General features: G+C 32.5%; 1 protein-coding gene and 1 pseudogene across 2 annotated transcripts; both read left to right on the top strand.

Annotated features, from left to right (window-relative positions):
* The first annotated feature begins 1,018 nt into the window (after positions 1-1,018).
* On the top strand, positions 1,019-11,236 carry LOC128184671 (polyunsaturated fatty acid lipoxygenase ALOX8-like). 2 transcript variants are annotated; one of them, XM_052854238.1, is made up of 16 exons: positions 1,019-1,436; positions 2,050-2,094; positions 2,916-3,047; positions 3,373-3,423; positions 5,061-5,155; positions 5,996-6,125; positions 7,149-7,241; positions 7,484-7,595; positions 8,283-8,400; positions 8,578-8,670; positions 8,770-8,836; positions 8,973-9,066; positions 9,178-9,278; positions 9,657-9,827; positions 10,467-10,621; positions 10,729-11,236. In XM_052854238.1, the coding sequence occupies exons 1-16, from the start codon at positions 1,209-1,211 to the stop codon at positions 10,871-10,873; spliced, it is 1,830 nt and encodes a 609-aa protein (XP_052710198.1). In that variant the 5' UTR covers positions 1,019-1,208; the 3' UTR covers positions 10,874-11,236. The 2 variants fall into 2 exon arrangements, with proteins under 2 accessions (XP_052710198.1, XP_052710200.1); XM_052854240.1 differs by lacking the exon at positions 10,729-11,236 and having other exon boundaries at positions 9,657-9,816; positions 10,467-10,609.
* A 2,401-nt stretch (positions 11,237-13,637) lies between these two features.
* On the top strand, positions 13,638-17,922 carry LOC128185400 (uncharacterized; annotated as a pseudogene).
* Positions 17,923-22,518: the final 4,596 nt, after the last annotated feature.

Raw genomic sequence — 22,518 nt, 5'->3', positions numbered from 1 at the left:
TAATATTTACAGGATTAGCATTCATAACTAATTACATATCTGACATTTCGTTTAACTAATGATTAGTAAATGAATGCTCTTTAAATTTTGAAACTTTACATAGCAAACTCAAAATTATTTGAAAAACAATGCCAGGTTTTTAGGAATTCCTTCTGAGCTCTTTTACATAATGATACTGTTTAATGCAGTAAAATAAATGCTACCTGAACGGTATGGAATTGTGACCTAATATAAGGTTTTTTCATAGATATTCAGTTACCTTTCAAATAAGCGATAGGCGCAGTTACATCACCTGTATTTTCAACAATTTAAATAACTAATTAGCAGTAATGAGAAACAACATTTAAGTTTTTTATAACCTATAACAATACATGTAATTTTCCAAATGTGATATATCCAGTTACAATATCCGCAATATCAATATGTACGTGAGGACTAGCGATTCATACCAGACAGTATTTCAAAATACTTATTAAAATAAGCAATTAACACGCTCCATAAATCCGTAATAATCCACGTAATCAGAAATATACTGTCTTAAAATGATGTAGAGTCATGATAGTACATTGAAATATCTTTTTGTTTTAAATCACATGAATAAGAAATACTAAACAATGACTTACATTTAAAAATAGGTCTTGTTAATTAAAGTTGGAAGCAAATGCATACATATGTTTTGTAGTGAACGATGAAATGACAGACCTTATAGATACCGAAACTTGTCTACGTACACATTTTCTAAAATAATATGGAACTTGAAACCAGAACGAAAATGCCATTGCCACCAAATGGGCTTTTAAACCTGTAACCTTTAAAAAAAATTTTTTAATAACCATCTCGTTTTCTAAGAACTCAGATGGGTAACCTTTAACAACCCGACGTTTAAGAGGAGTGGATATTACAGTGACGAGATGACTGACAACTCAACTTTGAATAGAATGCACCATGAGTCCTTTTTACACTACAGCTGATCCGCCCTTTTTTAACAAAAATGTATAGGGATATAACATAAACCTGATCTCATGTGGCAACGTATTTATTAACCAACTCGATGCCAGTCAAGTCCGTAATCCTCTCGGGAATATAAAACACCATGATTAAGAACTCTTCGTGCGTAAAACAAATCTTAGAGTCACCTTAATTTTTTTTAACAGAACTGAATTTGCCTTACCACTATAACCTAACTTGATTACATACGTTTGTAATAGATGTCGACGATGTGGCGAGGAAAACATTTACTGTTGCAGAGTCGCTTAACCTTTCAGTGTGTAGAGTTCCAATCTCGAAGCGTTTCATTTCAGCAAAACGATAAGGACATTGAAACCAGACGACGGAATTTAGAAAAGGCAAGAAGTAAATATCAATTGGAGCAAAAAACATTCAAATTAACAGAGGACCAAAGGAATGAAGTCAATGTGGTTGATGTTCCACCATTGGTGAGTGCCTTCAAACAGTTACTTTCTTTCAACAATCTGAATGAATTCAAACCATAAGAATGAAACGATTATTGTCCATCACATACATGTAGCATGTCAGAAAACATTTTTGAAAAACGACAAGTTTATCGAAAAAAAACATTTGTTTTGTAGATATATAAAATATAATCACATGTGAACTGATGTTTAATATAAATAGTAATACTATAAAGTTATAAATTGATATTGTATATGACACTTTCAAGCGTGTGCAATTCTGTTAAAGAAACCTCTACATGTACCTGCGACACGTCATAATTTACTATCGTTCATACTGTTGATATTATTACATCACTGGATTTTAAATCATTTCATACCTGAATTATTTATAATTAATAGGAAATATGTTAATTAATTCCTAGAATGTCGGTGACTTTACGGATGTAACCAAGATTTTCACAGAGTATTACAAAGGTTACAAAAGAAATGAAAAAAGAGAAATAACTTAAAGTTAAAATTAATAAAGATAAAATAAATGACGGACAGACAGACGGACGATAATTTTCTTTGGAAAGTGATGTTTACAGTTATTATTTTTACATCTACATCTTACTTTATATTTATTGATATTTAGATACACACAGTACCAAGGGAAGAAAACAGATCAATTATAGACATGGTAAAGAATCCAATCTTTTACACTTCATATTCATTATTTTTGCTAGTTTTTTATTCAATGATGCCTATATTTTTGCATCAAATTGTGAAAATTTGAATATCTAGAGCCGACCATTGGTTGTAACTATGTATAGTCAAAATTTTTCAGAAAATTAATAGACTTGTTTACGTAACTTTGAAATGAAGATGCTAGTGTGTTACAGTAGCATAACAAAATAAGGTCAGATCAAGAAAGTTTTGTTTTTCTCTTAATGCCAACTCGACCTACAATAAACAATAATTCACCGTATTGAGATATGATAAATTGATACTTAGCCCTCTATATGGTTATCCTTTTTGTGCTATCGATAAATAATGAGGTCACGGGCATATACTTAGCCAATATTTTTATCCTTTGTTATGAAACACAGATATGTTGTAAAAATTAAAAGTATTTGTCAATTGAATACACACCATACATTTTTATCAGCCTTCTTAAAAACAATTACATTGCAGTTTCACCATAAAATTGTAAATATTCCTTATATAAGATAACTGAACAAGCAACATGTTTCGCTATAAAAAATTGTTTACGAATGTTTATTTTGTTTTTTGTACTCTTGTTGCCAAAAATGATAACTACAAGTGAAAAATATTTTTGAAAACTGTAGTATCAAAACTCTAACTGTTAAAGGTAATCTTTATCGGAAAAAACCACTTTGTACAATGAAAAAATTGAAAATACAATACACTAAAACACAAAGCAAGCAAACAATCGGCTGGTTAGTATTTACAATTTGAATTGTGTGTAAACGGATATGCAAATTAAACGTATTGTTACAGATACGCTTTACTGGGACAGGTGCTTTTTACAAGGCATATCAGCTGCTTTATGGAAGAGGAAAATGGAAAATACAGGACATGATCAACCATTTTAAAACAAGTTATTGGTTGTCGAAACCAAACAAACCAATGGTAAATAATGTTTTTTTAAAAAAAGAATTGTCTTATGCATATGCAGACACAAATAAGAATTGGTCAACTGAAAAAAAATCATTGAACCCTAATTACTGATCTTTGAATTTGTAACAGTTATTGTTTTTCCGATATACATGTACATGTAAAGCGGCATAACAATTAACAATTTGTATCGCCATTGCATATTGTGTGTGTTTGTGGGTGGGTGGGTGTGCGTGCGTGCGTGCATGCGTGTGTGTGTGTGTGAAGGAGCGGATTTCCGGGTGTGATATTAGAGTTTAGTTTTTAGACCACAAATAAATTTACTTTTTGAACTATCTAGGGATTCGAGGTATGGACACAAGAATCAGTAGATAATAATCAACAAACACCAGTGAGTATAGAAAATATTGCTTAACCTAAAACCATCGTATGAACTTTGAACAATGTCTTTGGAAGTTATTTTTACCATTTTATAAAAATTATACACTGCTATATGGTATAACTTATTAGCATTGGTTAAAACAGATCCTTAATTGCAAAATTAAAGAATAATTTTGGATCAAGCAATCTTTTTTTAAACATACTTGTCTGCATAAAAAAATATGTGGAATAAATGTCCATTAAAAAGCATACAATTAATTTTACAAAACCTGATGTTTCAAAATATTTTAAAATATTTCAATGTACCGTTTAAATCTTAATAATCCTACAAAAGTTAACGTAGCTTGAAAAATTGCTACACCAATCTAACAAATTTAATATTCTAGTTGAAAAAATCCCTTAAAATAAGTTCATTTACGACTGTTCAACACGACGTTTTCACCTACGCCAACGTAAATACATTTGAAAATTGAACATGGAAATAACCTTATACATGTATATATATATAGAATAGAATAGATATCACCATTCGATCAGAAAATAAACGACGTTTTTGCCAATCCTAGCTCTTCGGGCAGTTTTGTTCAAATGCCTTATTTGTTATATAGTATCGTCAATTGGCAAAGTTTATTGTGACGCCACAATAACGTAAAAGTACGAAATTTTAAAGTCATAGGGCAGAGAGACTGTTATATAAATTTCCTATGTCAATAACTGTCAATCGTCAATATAATGGTTTTTCTACTCGTTTAAGGGCGCATGGTCATGATTTTGGTCGAATTCTATTTTTCTGGTTGCATTATTTACAATGCTTTATGAATACATTTTTTAGTGATCAAATGAAATTTGAGAGCCATTTGTAGAGTTATAAGCACGATACAGAACTCACAATTCCCTGCAATGTAAACGAGGCCTGTGCATTGCTTTTGTTTACAAAAGTTCAATACACCAGGAAAAAAATCTTTTTCAAGCTGATTTGATCATCTTATTATAATTTTAAGCATAAATAAACAGTTTCTTACGTTTAACACATTTAATTTAGGTCTAAATCTTGGACTTTTTCTTCAACATTAAAAATGTAAACAAAATTTTTGTTTAATTTAAGGTACTTCACTACACCGAGTCTTATACTTTTTAAGACACTACGTCACAAGATGGCGATTTAAATGTTTTGTTAAACTGTTTGTATCAATCGATTCAGATGTATATCGTCATAGCTCAGTGGTTAAAGTATCAGGCTTGTAAACCGCAGGTCATGAGTTCGAATCTACCTGGGGCTTTTGTTTATGTTTACCGAATGGAATTTTTGAAAACATCATTTTTTTAAATCTAAAATTGCACATTTTTCGCCTATTTGACATACGTACTTCTTATCCATCATGCTTTCTATCATAATCAATTAATTTCCGGCTAATTTGAGAAACTATTTCACGGTGTAGTGAGGTACCTTAATTAATTAAATAGAAAATAACTGTAAACCCTGTCACCCCCTTAAAACTCAACAAATGACATTCAAATTATGGTTGCCTATTAAGAATTCATTGAAGCATGATTGTAAACATAAAGATCGGAAAAAAATGACCAACATTGTGACCATGCCTCTTTACTATATTGATGCAGTTTATTTTACATCGCATGTCCTTCTAGTTACAAAGAAAACAAGCTGACCACTGGTTTGCATGGCAAAGGTTGAACGGAGTAACTCGCAATCTCATCAGACGAGTTCATGAAGTCCCTCAACAGTATGTACAATCCATTGAATTTTTTTTCTGGTTGTAACGCCTTAACCGATCGGCTAAACAAATTTAAAATTTTAACAAGCCACAATATTACACGATTGCAAAACATACACTTGACGTTTTATTTAAATTTTGTACAAGTTGACGTTTTTTCTTTATATACTTAGTTTTCAATTTCAGTGTTAGAATATCAAAATAACTTATAAATCTAATTCCTACTTATATAATACGATAGATAAAACAAAACTGCAGTTTACTTTTTTTATTAATCGTTTTGCGTTTAAAAACTGTGAACTGCTCCAAGTTATGTTATACTCGCATGGGTCGGAATTCAAATCATGCAAAAAATACATTTATATGCAAATAACAAATTTAGACATCTTAATGACAAAATGTGAATAAACAAATAACTAATCAAACAATCAAAGTACAATGAAGATATTTCATTTAATCTACCAGTCATTTAAATTGTAACTGTTTGTATGACGTTTATGTTGTCCATATAATACATAAATTTAGGCGTGATTTTCACCAAATTTTTAAAAACGTTTTACATTTTTTTAAAAGAATTGTACATTAAAAAAATTAATATTGAACAACTCATAGCAGACAGGTTATAAATTAATTGATCTTGAGCTTAATCTAAAGAAATGGGATTGTTGGTAGAGCAGCTGAAATTTAACTATTCTATTTCATCTGATCTGATGATCCGCACCTTGCGACCGTCATCCTAATATGGTTATTTTCGGTACATACAGTCTAGAAAAAAATCTAGGATACCTTTCAAAATACAGTTCATCTTAAAATTGACAAAAAATGCTAATTGTTTTGTTTTTCTAATAGGTTTGATTCCTTTTTGGACACCATTCAAGACAATCATCCATATCTTGAGGGACTGACGCTAAGTAAACATGCTCAAAACGGGACATTGTATACTGTAGACCTCACAGACGTTAATATGGGTGAAGTAAAGGTGCGTAAAGGGTATTGAGTAACGGATTATTAGAACTCGTTTTGGAAGTGCCATTAATAATTGTGACTAGATACACGTATAACATTGTCGCTCTAAGGTACAACATTAGTTGTTTATAGTTTATTTTTTTTACTGAGATGTTTACCTGCTATTAACCGTCAATAATGATAGACATGATTATGATTCGATGCTTTTGCACATGTTTTAAGAATTACGCATCTTATCCATTGGCATTTCATTATATAATCATTATCAATTAAAGAGGAGTTATCATCTTCTTATGAATGTGGTTGCAAAGATAAGCAGACATTAATACAATATAATAATGTCCTGTCTAATTCCATGCCATTTGGTAATTTGAGCCAAATAAATTGACTAAATTATGCGTGTCTAAAACGCAGCGGTGTGAAATATACTACTTTCTCCACCTTTTTTGCGTTATTTTATCTCCCATCTGTAACCTGCAATTTCACTGTACAAAGTCAAAGAATCAGTGAAAGCCTCAAGTTCGGCATCTTATTTCTGATTCTCGTGTACTTATTATAGGAGCCTACATCTTGCATGTCAATTTTAACAGGAAACATTCCTCTAAGAAATGAAAATCAATAAATAAATATATATATAATTTAGCAATTTTAGCAGCATTGGTTAGCCTTGAGCTACTGCAATTCTCTCTTTTTTTTAAATAAATTGAGGACTGCATTATTCGAAACTGTTTTTTCTAGCTTAGACTCGTGGTAAACTAGGTAAACTATTTATGCAAAATCCCTACAAGATGCAATGGAATTACCTTTCTTTATAAGCATGGTTTCTGAACATTTAAATTTTATTGTTTTGTCACCGATTTATTGTTAGTTTAAAGTCTTCAAGATATAGCTTTTTTACCTTGATGTTAGTTGTAAACAACGATACACTTTCATTATTCATTATTTGACAAGTAATGATTTAAGCAATGCAACTTTTCTAAAGTGTTAAAAAGTCTGACTATATTGAAATTGGTATAATTTTTTTTTTACATTTAAGCCTGCTGCTCCAATGGCTTTATTTACAGTATGGAAATCCAAATTGTTGATGCCAGTAGCTATCAACATAGATGCTAATCTACCAAATGCAGAGGTGAATTACAAAATATATTCCGAAACATCTACCCAAACACTACATAATGTTTATTAATGTTAAACTATTTATTCAAAGTTTTACTCTTTCCAACAAGCAATACAAACATAATGAAAATGAGTTTCTTTCTGTCCCAGATATTCCTCCAAAGTTTTGGGTCAATGCACTTCCATTGAAATATATCAAAATGCAATCTGATGAATTTTACTCACATAACATATGGATTATCTCATCTGATAAAGGTATTAACGCCTTCTACGGTAGGCACAGCTAAGGACGTTCGGGCTTGGGTGAACGCAAGAATATGGTTCAACATGGTTGATGCCCAGTTTCACGAATCAATCACACATTTAGGTAAAGTTCTTTTTAAACTCATATTTTCGATTTATGTCAAATAATATACGTGGTTAAATCTATTCTGTCAATTGACCAATTTTAGCCAAGGACCATTTCTCATCAGTGCATTGTCACGTTAGTTTTCGTGTGTTGCTAAAATGACGGAATAATATGATGGAAAGAAGTGGTACTCGAATAACCAATATGGAATAACGGTTGCTTTACTGATTTTAAAATAAATAGTTGCAATGCATAATTTTAACACATTTAAGTTTAATGAATTCCTTTGCATAGCTATATAAAATATTATTTAGATATATAAAGTAGTCATCTATCGTAAAAGTATAATTTAAAAACACTACAATAATATTGAATTAAACTGTTACGCATTATAGGTTTACTGTATGATCAACATAGTACAGTTCAAGAGTGTCTGATGTTTATGACATAGTTTAATAACACAATTAAATCGATTTTTGATAATAGGATTTATAATTATTAGGTTAAAAAAAGATTGATCATTGTATACGTGCATTGGTAAAGTAAATCTAACAAATGAAATACATCCATAGGATTGTAATTTCATTTTATTGTCTTTGCATAGTCATTATTATGATAGTTATCACTTTTTCTTAATCATTATTCAGAGTATTAAAAGCATAAGTAAAAGATAGCCATTAACTTTTTGTTATTTATTTTCATGAGGTTTCACACACATGCTTATGGATGGTGTGAGTGTTTGTATGCACAGAAATCTCTCAGACAGACACCCTATCTACAAGTTGCTTCTGCCACACTTCCAGTATATGCATATCATTAACAAGTAAGTTCCATTAAATTAATTTTGAATAAAATTTAAATAATTATCTTTTTTTATTGTTATAAAAAGTTAATACATGTACGAGTAATATATTTATATATTAAGGAGGCATTTCATATTCAAATGACTCTTTGTATCTGTAATATGTGTTTTAGTTTGAATTCTTGATTTGTCTTGAAGAAATGCTCAGGATGACTTAATTGAACCAGGAGGATTTGTGGACAAAGACATGTACTTTGGAAATATCCACATGCTAAAACTCATAGCCAGGCAGTAAGTTGTAAAACAGAAGCAATTTTGAGTTTTAAAAATTACTATCAAATTCAAGTTTCTTTTTCACTTATTAAAAATTAAATGAATTCATTTTTCTAGCAACAAAAACTGGACATATCCTACCAATGCATCCATTCATGCTAGCCTGAATTCCAGAGAAGCAAATGTACTTCTCTCTCTCTCTCTCTCTCTCTCTCTCTCTCTCTCTCTCTCTCTCTGCGCATGTTTGATTCATTATTATGATAACTTAAACTAAACTCGTTTATATTCGAAATTTGACACGTACATGTATATAATTTCAGGATATACCGGGATATTTCTTCAGAGATGATGCTTTGCGTTTGCATAGAGCAATTAATCAATTTGTTTCAGAATATGCCTCACACTATTACAGAAGTTAGCATTTCTTTTAAAAAATATAGAGACTTGAAAAGTTAAATATCATTCTTGTTAAATGCAATTACAATTACAAATGGGTATTTTTTTCTAATTCGAATTTTTTTTTAGATAAAGACCTGAATGTTCATAGCGATCAAGAGATTCAATCATTTAGACAGGAACTTGTACGTCCGAGATCAATGAATGGGGGAGGAGGCTGTGGAATGAAAGTATATCATTTTACTTTTGAATTGATTGCCGTTGGTTTTATTGAATTACTTATTTTTTCGTGAAACTGATAAAGCACCGAACCAAAAGGCGTGGTTTAAAAATATTTCTAAGAAATGAACTAAGAAATGAACTATTGCAAACCCAGACATGACGGGTAATTATTGAATTTGCCCTTTTCAAATTTGGAATTATCATTTTGATTTTTAAAGGCTTTGCAGAAGCTAGTTTTTTTCGTATTTCCCTTTAAATATTACATATTTTTTCTGACACATTTGTTGCTTGATTCCTTTTAAATACTACATATTCTTCCCGATACAATTGTAGCTTGATCATATAACTTACAAATTATTCCTGTTTATATATCAATCATTTTTCAGGGTATTCCGGAATTCGACAACATCCAAAACCTTGTTGATGTTTTGACAAATTTCATCTACATCTGTAGCGTGGAACATTCTGCGACCAATTTTCCTCAGTACGACCAATATGCTTTCCCACCTAACATGGCAGCGACATTGCATGACAAGCCTGATACATGTAGATCAGTGGTAGATTAAGATTCTCTCTCTCTCTCTCTCTCTCTCTCTCTGTCTCTCTCTCTCTCACTCTTTGTGTGTGTGTGTGTCTCTCTCTCTCTGAAATATTTACGCAATCTGGCATACAAATTACTTGTAATGTTAAGTCTTCTTTAACTTCCACATTATATACACCTGCACATGTTATTTAACGGCACGGTTTCCGAGATTATTAATTAACAGATAAACTATTTTATTCAAACGAATCTTAAAGTATTACTTGGATTATTTGTGAAACTGATCAGTTTATGATTTTTAGGGTAATTTGAATAAAGACGAACCATGTATACACCTGATGTAAAAAGAAAACATATACATATTTAGAAATTGTTTTTAAAGAAGACAAAATATTTGGTCTTTTTTTTTTTTTGGCTAATACAGTATGACATGTAATTTACTTGTAATGTTAAGTCCTCTTCAACTTTCACATTAGATACATTTGCACGTTATGATATGCTTAAGAGCACATTCAATGATATTTAATTTTTTTTAAACAAAAAATTAAAATTTATTTCTGATGTATCAGTGTTTACTGAAATCTTTTATATACTCTTCCAAAGACGACTTTGCAGTGGTTTTTGTATTAATGTTTTCCTACCATTTTCTTTACAGTTGAATCTTGATCACGCTATGCCTAATGGCTATGAAATGTTCTCAGCAATTGCAGTAATGAAGGTGTTGACTCTAGTACTCACCAACAGCCTTGGAAGCTACGAATCTTCCTATTTAAATGCTATGGACAACGAAGGGAGATCTTTTGTCCGGAAGTTAGTATCTTTTTTAAATCAAATATAATTTAAGAACCATGAAAAAAAAAGTTTCTGTATTTGCAATTGTATTGATTTTGCATCAATCATCGTCGTTTTATTTGTAGGTTTCAAAAAGATTTGGCAATCATACAGAAAGAAATACACCAAAGAAACGACGCCATCATTGCAAACAACAAAGAGAATGATGTTCAGGAATACCCGTATGAATGGCTTCTTCCAGTAAAAGTTCTAAACTCTATAAGTATCTAATCAAAAGCGAAAACGTAGATGTAAAAAACCTGAAAACAAACATATGCTGTTAGTTTAAAACGGCAGATTACATCTGCTTATCATCAGATAAGAAGAGTGTCTCATAACACCGAAGACAATTTTTCTTGACCTTATATCTTGCCTGTTTCCAAATTTTCAACATTCTTAATATTTAGTTTCATTTTGAGGTGTGATTTGTTGTGCAAGATTAGTTAAGCTGATTAATGTTTTATTTGTATACATATTGATATATTCTTGTATATCAAATATATGTATATAGGTGTCTTTGCATGCATAAAATTATTGTTCACCATTTCATATGTGTACAGGCAAACAAATATCCATATATCCGTATATTTTTTTTTTTTTACAATTATTTTATCAATTAATGGGATAAAAACTATATTTATACTCTTTGTAATATATCATTTATTTGATTAACACTTTTTTTTATAAATGTCATTAAGACTGCTTTATCAAATTGCACATTATAGCCTAAAAGAACTTGCAGTTTTAGTACACTTTAATCAGTCCAAACGCTGAATGTCATTGTTTTATGTATTAGTGTCAGGACTTTTTTATTTCATGTTTCATAAAAAGGTGAATATGAATAAAAAGGACATATAAAATATCTCTCTTTGAATTGCTATTTTTGAGTTGATTAAATTAAGATATTTATTACTAATATTTGCAAAAGGTGTATTGAACTTCAAAGATGTATGTGTCAGAACTATTTTAGTGCAATTTTCACATAAAGGCATATAACAATTTTAAAGGGGGAATATGAAAGCTCTGTTTGGTTTATGTTATTTTTGAGTTCACAACATCAAAATATTAATCACTTATGTTTGCAAAAGGTGTATAAGTGTACTGAATTTCAAAGATAAAACTAAGAATACTATATCAATTATTAAATAATGATTACAGGTTGTAATTCGTGTTTACGGTAGATAAATTCAACAATGGTATATCAAACAATATGGTAATGATTTGAATCTTTTATCGTGACGCAATAAAATTACTAATTAGAATTACTAATGTTCGGTTGTAAGTCCCTGCCAGGTTAAAAAGAACTACATGTACTTATTCAATTTTCATGTTCTTCTTAAGACTTATACCTTCCCGGAAGCTACAGTTCACATATTTACATTTTTCAGTATCTTTATCTGTAAAATAGAAAATGTAAAAAGGGCAATTTTCGCATTTACTAATGTCCAATGGGCAAATACTCCATTCAATTTTTAATTCATTAATTAATGGGCCAATATGCATGTATATCCAATTAAATAAAGAATTCAATAATCCATTTTGACGATAAAACCACATGCATGCAAGTAACACTGTGCCGGATAATTATGCCAGTGCCAAGGTGGCAGTTTTGCACCCACTTAAGATGCAGTTTCGTAAAAATCCTTATATACCACATGATAGACCATTGTCTACAGCGTACGTATAACCCCTTTTGTTTTTAGACTGTCTTACCTGACAGGTGAGATATTTACCTTTGAAAAATAATATCCCATTAGAAAACAACTTTTTCCACAGGAGAATTAACTTTCCTACAGGAAATATTGATTTTCTAAAAATCCTACAATAATTAAATGTCGTAGAGGAGAAAATTATTTCCTGCGGGAATTGTTTCAGACAGGTAGTTTTACTTTAAGAAATTAGGATTTCTTATCGGATTTTAAAATCCTATGGTAGTTTGTTCAAATTCTATCGCAATTCAAATTCCTATAGGAATATAATTTGTTTCGGAAGGAAATTCGAAACTTTATTCCCAATTTTATTTAATTACTTTTATATAACAAAAGAAGCAAAAGATTGCATTGATATTTGAGATTTTGATGAAAATACATGTATAAAAACATAATTTAAATTAAGGAATCTTTATTCACATGTATTTAAAACACTTTACAATAGAACAAAAATTAAAAGAAAAGTATGACTGTTTTCTCAGTAAACAGTTTGTTATCTACAAGACTTAGTCTATTGCAAAATTGTTGTAGATGAAATGATTTTTGATTTACCGTTACACTTCTTAAGTTTTAGTTTATAATTCAAGGTACGGTAGGTTTTTTTTTTTATTTCATTCGGATTTACTAAACGACGTTTTTCTTTATTTTCTGTCCCCTACTTTGTCCTCATGATACCTGACCGCAATATGTGTTAAGTCTCTGCAAAGATAAACATTGAACTGTTTGGTCAGCTTTGTAATATCTAACAAGTCGATATCAGTGTCCAGCAAGTAAACAAAATATTTGACAAATCAATCATAAAGACGCACTTTAAGACAGTGACGTTGACTTGTTGGTTCTTTATCCCTTTTGTCAAATCCAGATTTTGGTTTGTCAGAAAAAAAATATGATGACTTGGCGACATAAGTTGGACCTGTATATATTTGGTGTTCAAGTCTTTTAAAGATCTTTGGATGATGGGAAAGTCAGTATAGAGCAAATAGATATGACAAGTGGTGGCAAGTTAAGGATTCCACCATCATGTGCTAATTCTACAAATCATAGAAAGGAAGTGAAAAGAACTATCAGAAATCAAATACTGCTGTGATTTAATAAAATTTATTTTCTTTTGAAAAATAAATCAGATTATTATAGCAATGAACAAACCTAACTGTGCTATAAATAAATCTGGGAAATTTCATTCCCCGTATACATTGTGACGTCATACTTTTTTCTCATTGCGTCACATTCTACAACGGTTGTAAACAGATCAGCTGGGTAGACTGAGTGAAGAAAAATTGTTTGAAATGCAGCCCCGTCAGGCTTCCCATTCAAAGGGAAAACAGGAAATTGGCCGGGAAAGCTCGCCTACCGGGTAGGACTAAGAGGTCGAAACTTCAAAACGTACCGGACCAAACAGACCCGACGAACAGCGGAGTCAGCATCGAGGAAGTAGCTGCATCTGTATCTCAAATGATCCTCCCAGAATTGACACAGACAATCCAGACATTAATATCCCAGAGGGAAGATAATGGCGTGGTTTCAAGAAACCAACAACCGATTAAAAAATCTCCACCAGCAACAATCAACTTGGAATCCCTGGCAGGCCCGAGTACGGACTCTGAGCAAAAAATTGAAACAATCATCAACCCACATCAGCCAGATTCGTGTGAAGGTACCAGTTTTGATTGCATTAATGTTCGTTCAAACAATGCAGATTTAAATTTAGATGTTAACAATGCTATAATTAGCGTTAATGATGAACTCGGCATGCACGTAGCTCATGCTACAAAACAAAAAATTGTGAAGGGGGAATTCGTGGAATTGTACAGTTTATTAGATAGACATCAAGTTAATGACCAGGAAAACTAAATTGTTTTGAATAACGGTCAATTGTCTTTCAAACCAGTGAATCAAAACACAATTTTTGATATCCAAACATGGCTAGATGCTTTTTTCATTTACATGAGCATATACTTAGTAGCCCATCCCGATCAAGCACAAAAGATGCTTAAATATATGGCAAATGTAAAAACTGCTGCTAGTCGATCACATGGATTTGGTTGGAGGGAATATGATAGACAATTTCGCATCAAGAAAGCAAGAAATGATTGTATTCCCTGGAACCAAATCGATCAAGAATTATGGCTTTTGTATATTAATTCACCATCAAGCGCGCCTGGGCAACAATCGCCTCAGCGAAATGCATGCTTTGATTTTAACAATAAGGGGTTTTGTATGCGACAATATTGTCATTATAGTCATACATGTTTGAAATGTTCTGGTAAACACCCGGCAACTATAAATGTCATGAAAAATATCAAAACAACAAAACAGTTATGTCGCAACCAAGCTCTGACAAGCCCGTTCCTCACTTTTTTCGTGGCTCATGGAAAAAGTCCCATACAACAAACTATCAAAAAACCAGGAACAACACCTATTAAATTGTGTAATATGCATCTTTACCTTTCTTTGTATCCTAAAACTCTGGATGCTAGTGAGTTGAGGGATGGCTTTAAATATGGTTTTAAAATCAACTATTTTGGTCCCCGTTTTTCATCAACCTGTGATAACTTAATTTCAACCAAACAGCACCCAGATGAAGTAAGACAAAAAATATACAAAGAAATTGAATTTTGTCGTGTTGCAGGTCCATTCGATCAAGTACCTATGCATAATTTTAGATTATCACCTATAGGCATTGTTGCTAAGAAAGATGGGGGTTGGCGTTTAATACATCATTTATCATTCCCTGCAGGAAGTAGTGTGAATGATTTCATTGACCCAGATTATTGCACGGTTCATTACACACCGTTTGATGAGGTTCTAGAAATGATTGCTAACTTAGGTACAGACTCTTTTCTTGCAAAAATGGACGTGAAGTCAGCTTTTCGTTTATTACCCGTACATCCAGCTGACCAAGAGTTGTTAGGTTTTAAATTTAACAATCAGTTTTATTATGATATGTGCCTCCCTATGGGCTGTTCGATAAGTTGTGCTCTATGGGAAAAATTTGCTAGTTTTCTAGAATGGGTGACAATAACAAAAACAGGTAAAGATACATTAAGGCATTACCTTGATGATTTCATTTTTGCAGCCAAAGATATTGAAGGGTGCAAATTATTAATGTCAAGTTTTTAGAATACTTGTAGAGATTTTGGAATTCCGCTAGCAGAGGAAAAAACAGTTGGTCCTAAAAAGTCATTGGTTTTTCTAGGCATAGAAATCGACACAGAAAAGATGGTTATAAGTATACCTGAGGATAAAACAATTGCTTTGAAGCACAGTATATTACAGATTTTGGGCAAATCCAAAATAACACTAAAAAATTTACAGTCCCTGGTAGGTACTTTGAATTTTTGCGCCAAGGCAATTCCTGCAGCCCGTGCTTTTAACCGTCGTTTCTGAGACGCTATGTGTGGCATTAAGCACCCTTCTCATTTCATAAGGGTCAATGAAGGTATGAAGAGTGACCTTCGTGTTTGGCTTAGCTTTCTTGAACAATTTAACGGAAGCTTAAATTTTTTAGAAATAAATTGGCTTTCCGATTTTGACCTTCACCTATACACGGATAGTGCAGGTAATCCACAACTTGGCTGCGGCGTTTATTTACAGGGTCAGTGGGCTTATTTTCAATGGCCTCATGAATGGCAGAACACAGATATTACATGTATATCTGATATTACTTTTTTAGAACTTATTCCAATAGTTTTGGCAGTTATGCTATTCAAAAGCCATTTCCACAATAAGAAAATTATGTTTCATACAGACAATATTGCTTTAGTGGCAATTCTCAACAAGAAGACATCAAAATCGAAAAGAGTAATGCAATTGGTTCGCCCTTTAGTTCTTTATGCTATGATTAATAATACTTATTTCAAATCAAGGCATATAAGTGGCTATAATAACTCAATCGCCGATTCTATTTCTCGTAAACAGTGGACAAGGTTCAGATCGCTCGCACCGGAAGCGGACGTTCATCCTTTGCCCATTCCAGAAGATTTAAGGAGGATGATATCAGAGCTGAAATAGAACTGCTAACACTAAACTCTGTAGCCACAAACACAAAAATTTCATACAATAATAGTTTAAGAATTTTTTCAAGTTTTCGAAAAGACTATGGTTTTTCCGACATTTGGGGTCCGCCAGTTTCCCACTTATGTGTTTTCATTGCTCATATGTCCCTGAAAGGCTTAGCATATAGTACAATATCATCATATCTAGCTGGAATAAGTTTCAAATGCAAACTTTTATGCACCAACGATTGTACAAAATACTTCCTAGTTAGAAAACTTTTAGAAGGTGTTAAACGTTCACGCAAATCAATTGACCAACGTTTGCCTATAACTCAAGATATTTTAAAAAAGCTCATATCAAGTTCAAGCTATGTTTGCTCATCTAATTTTGAAACCTTCCTATTTTGTGCTGCATTTTCTTTGGCATATCATGCCTTTTTGAGAGTAGGTGAATTTACAAGGAACAATGCCAATAACATTCACCATATTATTGGTATTAAGGACATACAGATAATCAACGACCAATCAATTAATAGGAAACTATTAAAGCTTACTGTTCCGTTTTCGAAAACCGACCAATCAGGAAAAGGTTCATCAATTCAGTTGGTTGAATCCGATACTCAAGCTATTTGCCCTATTTTGCTTTTACTAAGATATCTGTCGGTCAGGCCAAATATTGGTGGGCAACTCTTTATTCATATGGATGGCAGTCCACTTACGCGCTATCAGTTTACGTCAGTACTGAATAAATCAATAGATATCATAGGTCTTTCAAGCTCACTCTACACTTCCCACTCTTTTCGAATAGGGGCTGCTTCTGATAGTTTTTTAAAAGGTCAATCTGAATCAGAAATAATGAAAAAAGGTAGATGGTCATCAAATGCGTACAAAAGCTACATTAGAATTTAAAAAATTCGAATCAGTAAGAATTTTTGTTTTTTCCTTATATACACATTTGTTATCATATATAGGTCAAGAAAGGAACATTTGGATAATAGGTTCATCTATTATCAAGTGGGCTTTTCAACGCGCTTGCCTTTCTGAAGAAAAAGCTCATCTAGGACTTCAACGACAAAATTATCGCATCCTTTGGCAGGGCAAGGGCGGTTTAAGGTTGAATAAGTTGTTCCCTCGAATTCAGTTGCTGTTGAGGTACGAACCTTCTCCTGATATTTTAATTATTCACTGTGGGGGAAATGATATTGGTAATGTTCCTCTTCTTGACTTACGTACAAAAATGAAAGAAATATTTCAAAGAATTCAGACCAGGCTTCCAAACACCATTCTTGGTTGGTCTCATATTCTTCCTAGATCTTCGTGGCGTTATAGCAATAATGTAAAATCTCAAAATTTTGCTGCCAAAAGAATTAACAGCTTTATGAGCAAATTGTTTGCACAAAATGATTGTTTTTACATCAGCTATCCAGAAATCGCATGGGATTCTTATGGCTTATTCAGAAAAGACGGAGTTCATTTAACTGAACTTGGAAATGACATAGTACTCTACAATTTACAAAGTACATTGCAACAAATCTGCCCTTTTAATGGCGAACGTGGAACACGGCCAGTGTGCTAAGCGTCGCTAATCCTCCAATGTTATTGGCGGTGGTTGTTCTCTCATAACTCGAACAACCATGTGGCGATTTTTCGCGACGCTTTTGGTTTTATAGATTTGATAGCAAAATGATACTGAATATCTGTTCCCAGTATCAGTATTGTTAAGGTTTTCCGCTTTCAGCGGAAAACCTTACTATTATTCTGAAAAATTTTCAAATTTCTTATTAGGGTCTTCCGTTTTCAACGGAAGACCCTCTTGTTATTCTTCGGTTTCTTTTTATTAGGGTCTTCCGTTTCCAACGGAAGACCCTCTTGTTATTCTATTGTTTCTTTCTATTATTAGGGTCTTCCGTTTTCAACGGAAGACCCTCTTGTTATTCTTCGGTTTCTTTTTAGGGTCTTCCGTTTCCAACGGAAGACCCTCTTGTTATTCTTCGGTTTCTTTCTATTATTATTATTATTAGGGTTTTCCGTTTTTCAACGGAAAACCCTTCTGTTATTCTACTGTTTCTTATTATTATTTTTTTTTTCCCGCAAATTTTGTGCACGAGATTTCTCGAACATTTTTTGTCTGATTGCTATGAAACTCTCAGGGTATGTAGATGATATTAATATCTCCAGACGTTTTTTTCAAATTTTTAAGATTCACTTCCGGTTATGAGTTATTGCCCTTTAATTGAAAATTGGGGGGTCTTTTGTCCAGAGTTGATCTCGGGAACTACAGATGATAGATGCATGAAATTTGGCGAAATTGTCGGTAACATTTTATAATTTTGCTGGCATGAAAATTTTGGTAATTTCTTTCTTAGTTTTTGAGCTATTTGTCGCCAAAGTTTAAGATTTTTTCGGGGCTGAAATTTTGTTGCTTTTTGTATTATAACCTTTAAACTAAAAATATTTCGTTAATACATATAGAACAAAAGTTGTTTAGAATAACGATAGCTTTCATTTAAAATTAAGAAAAAAGGGCTGGCCCCTATAATTAGGGGTCAGCAGCTCATACACGTATTTTTCTGATAGCAAAAATCGTTATCATTTTATGAAAAAAAATTAATTTTGTTATTGTTAATATATTAAATAATGTCATTTGGTATCAAATTAAACAAGTTCTGTCCTATATTTTTTTTCAAATTTCATAAAACAAATATGTGAGAATCGTACATGAACGAGTTAATATGTCTACATAGACACACAAGCGAACAAATGCCACATTAAGGCCCAGGCATTTACTGCATTACGTTGTGTTGCGTCTTAGATAAATTGTTGTGATTCAATTTCATTTTTTTCATCTATATCATTTATGAATTCAATGAACACACATTATTTAAACGTTCTATGTGCAACTATTTGTCGGGGCGCCCCTGTTTGTGACCCCCGCGCGCGCGCGCCGAATGTAAACAGTAACGAACGGCATTGTAGAAAAGAGAGAGCCGTAATGCAGAGGAGAAGTTGTGTATTCTTTCGGTGTACACATGCATTTTCAATTTGCTGTGAAACATGAACATGCACAGGGAACAATACTACATATTTGTTGAAGGAGGATATTTTTCTCGTGTGAATCGTTTACGAGGAAATTCTGACAGCCACACTTCTGTCGACGATCAGCCGTTGATAAGCTACGAGTAATAAAGGAGAAAAGATAGACATTAAAGTGTGTGATTTATGTGGATGTTACTGAAGAAGGTGAGGCTTTTACTCCTTTTAAAGTTTCTTGTTAACTGGTTAAAATTTAGTATATAGTATAGATGTACATGTAAGTACGTGCACACTGTTAGATGTTTTTGTTATGGTGTGGGTGTTTGTTTACTAACGTGTAATTTTTACATGTTTCATGGGTGTTTAGACTCGCTCGAGGTTCATGGGGGACTGGAAAGGGTAACTGAATTTATCTATTTAAAAAAATAACAGATTGTGAATTTTCAACTCAAAATTCAAAGCAGGGTCTAATTAGAAACATATCATATATTCTTGTGCAGAGGACTCCAAATGTAGTCATGAATACCCTGTAGACATAACTTCAAGTAAATAAAATTGTATACTTCAGACTTCAGAGTTAAAACATGACTTTAATATCTTTATGATGCCGATCATTGTATCATTAAAGAGGTATAGCAGACCAACGGGTACCTGGTACATGTACTTGTACATGTAGGTTACAAGTTAGAACTATGCCTACCATTCTACCAGTTCACATAATTTTTCTTGTTTAGCAGTTATGATGTGTACTTAAATTGTCCTTGTTAATGTTTTAAATGTAATTTTTTATTCTCTTCTTTTAATCTGACTACTGGCAGTACTGGCGTGCGAGCAGTTCTCACTGAGGACCATTTCTCGCTGGTGCACTGTTACATCATATTTTCGTATATAATTTTATGTGTTGATAAAATGACGTAACAATGCACTGGTGAGAAATGGTACTCGGCGAGAACAGATCGCACGCCAATATTGATTAATTACAGACAAAAACTGAAGGTTGCGAGTGTTATTTTTAATTGAACAACATTGTTTAAAATAATTCTTTATATATGTGATGATCAGACCGGTTTGAATACCAGTGCCAGATAGCTCAGTTGGTAGAGCACCTGACTAGAGATTCAGGGGGCCCAGGTTCAAATCCCTTCATTATTTCTCGCATCCTGTTACAATATTGGTGTTGTGACCAACCCCTGGAACTAACAGGTTAACTCGATCCTGCCAGGGATGATCTTCGAGGGTGAAGATCATTTAAGGGGGAGGAATGTGACGGTCAGACTGGTTTGAATACCGGTCGGATACATGTAGCTCAGTTGGTAGAGCACTTGACTAGAGATTCAGAGGGCCAGGTTCGAATCCCAGAGTTCTTGAAATCTTTTTTCCACTGTCAGTCATTTGGACTGACAACCATCAGAAGTTTGTCAGTCCAGACTGATTTCTATCAGTCCAAACATTTTCAATAGAAAGATGAAAAACTACAAGTATATTTGTCTTATAGTTTCTCTCATTTTTACCTTAATTGATCTGATTTCTCCTAACTTTCACATTCTGGCTCCTGATAACATTCTTATTTATCACTTCATTAATTATTTTTATTTCCTTCCCTCTCTCATTATCAACTTTCTTCTTGTTCTCTTTCTCGTTCTCTTTCTGCACATCTCATATGTAACTAGGGCTCGGTTGTCAGATAGCGGAGTTCTTATTTCCCGAAAAAAAATTATAAATGATTACATTGGGATTTTTGTGTGTATTTCTGTGTATTGCAATTAAAACATTCACTGAAAACCCTGTTTTGGTGTATGCAATGTACATTGAAAAAACGTAACGAGACAACACTCGCCATCTTGGATTTATAGGGGGCCCTCAGTTCATTCTATGTTTAAAACAAGTTCTCCAATTTCTCCCATGATTTCTGACGACATCTAGGTTGGAAAATGATTGAAAGACTTATTCCTATTGTCTGACTACATCTGTTAGCTGCATTATAAACACACCGTATCAATATGTACGAAATACTCGCCAAACTTATCGAAAGCAACGGAAGTAATAATTACTGAGGTGTTCCGAAAATGTATTATAAGTCTAGAGAGAACGAAAAAAACCGCGAAAAACTCCTTTAGATTTATCGTATGCGTTCGGATCTCCTCAGTGAGTATGAAAATTAGTTATATTTTCGCAAGTTACTCTGTCCATATCTACCGGTCATTTGGACTGATAGGCAACCTCAAGTAATCGGTCCTTGGTTATTTTTATCGGTCTTGCCGACAGGACCGAAAGATTTCAAGAACTCTGGAATCCCACTTTGTTCCGTCGTTATTTCTCCCATCTTTTACATATACATGTATATCAGATATATGACAGATGATTAAGGTCATCACATGTTTTGCAAGATGCAATAAGTGTTAAAAACCTTTACTTTACAACAGAATACATTTAAGTGAATATTTATGTTTCTTGTTATTATTTGGTGTGGTTTTCTTGACAGTGTCGCATGAACAATTTACCCGCTCCTAAAACACAAACTTTCTTTTTGTGGATTCAGCTTACCGCTGATTGGCTGCTGTTGCAGCAGACAAATAAGATATGCAGGCACAAAACACAATGAACTTATCAGAGAATGAGTTGAGTTTATTTAAACTGTTGGAATTTGGGTATTTTTTTTTAAAATGTATACTTGTGACAAAACATATATATGGTACATACAGCTGTAGCTTTATGAAGAAAATTTTGGTTAGACCATATATACCTATCATGCAAGTAAATGATATTTACAAAAAACTTGCAATTTATGGCGCACGAAATATAGGCTAGTTTTATAAAGATTGACATACATGTAATGTACCACATTCTTTGAAAAATAATCTATTAAAAATTCTTCATTAAGTTTACTCATACATGTTTTATGCTTATTACACGTAGTATTGTTTTTAAAACATGTAATTTATAAGAAAATAAACAAAACCCCTCGCTAAATTTATTTGCAAACAAAAAATACACAGTAGAATTGATAAAAAATGGTATACCAGAAGCTAATAACAGTACATGTACTTTGACGCTGTTCGGTGGGTAATATTCGTTTGTAATTTACGAATTGAAATATTGACTGTTGCACTACAAGTATGGTAATAAACTCTCTCTCTCT

Source organism: Crassostrea angulata, chromosome 5 (genome assembly GCF_025612915.1).
Source record: "Crassostrea angulata isolate pt1a10 chromosome 5, ASM2561291v2, whole genome shotgun sequence".
Taxonomy (NCBI): Eukaryota; Metazoa; Mollusca; class Bivalvia; order Ostreida; family Ostreidae; genus Magallana; species Magallana angulata.
Note: the sequence above shows the minus strand (reverse complement) of the source record. Positions and strands in the feature narration are given on the sequence as shown.

What these genes read in the sequence shown, in the direction of transcription:
- LOC128184671 (XM_052854238.1), top strand. Translation starts at nt 1,209, where the DNA reads ATGTCGACGATGTGGCGAGGAAAACATTTACTGTTGCAGAGTCGCTTA. An exon ending in CTGATACATGTAGATCAGTG is followed by an intron (nt 9,828 to 10,466) that starts GTAGATTAAGAT and finishes TTTTCTTTACAG; the next exon opens with TTGAATCTTGATCACGCTAT. An exon ending in GGGAGATCTTTTGTCCGGAA is followed by an intron (nt 10,622 to 10,728) that starts GTTAGTATCTTT and finishes TTTTATTTGTAG; the next exon opens with GTTTCAAAAAGATTTGGCAA.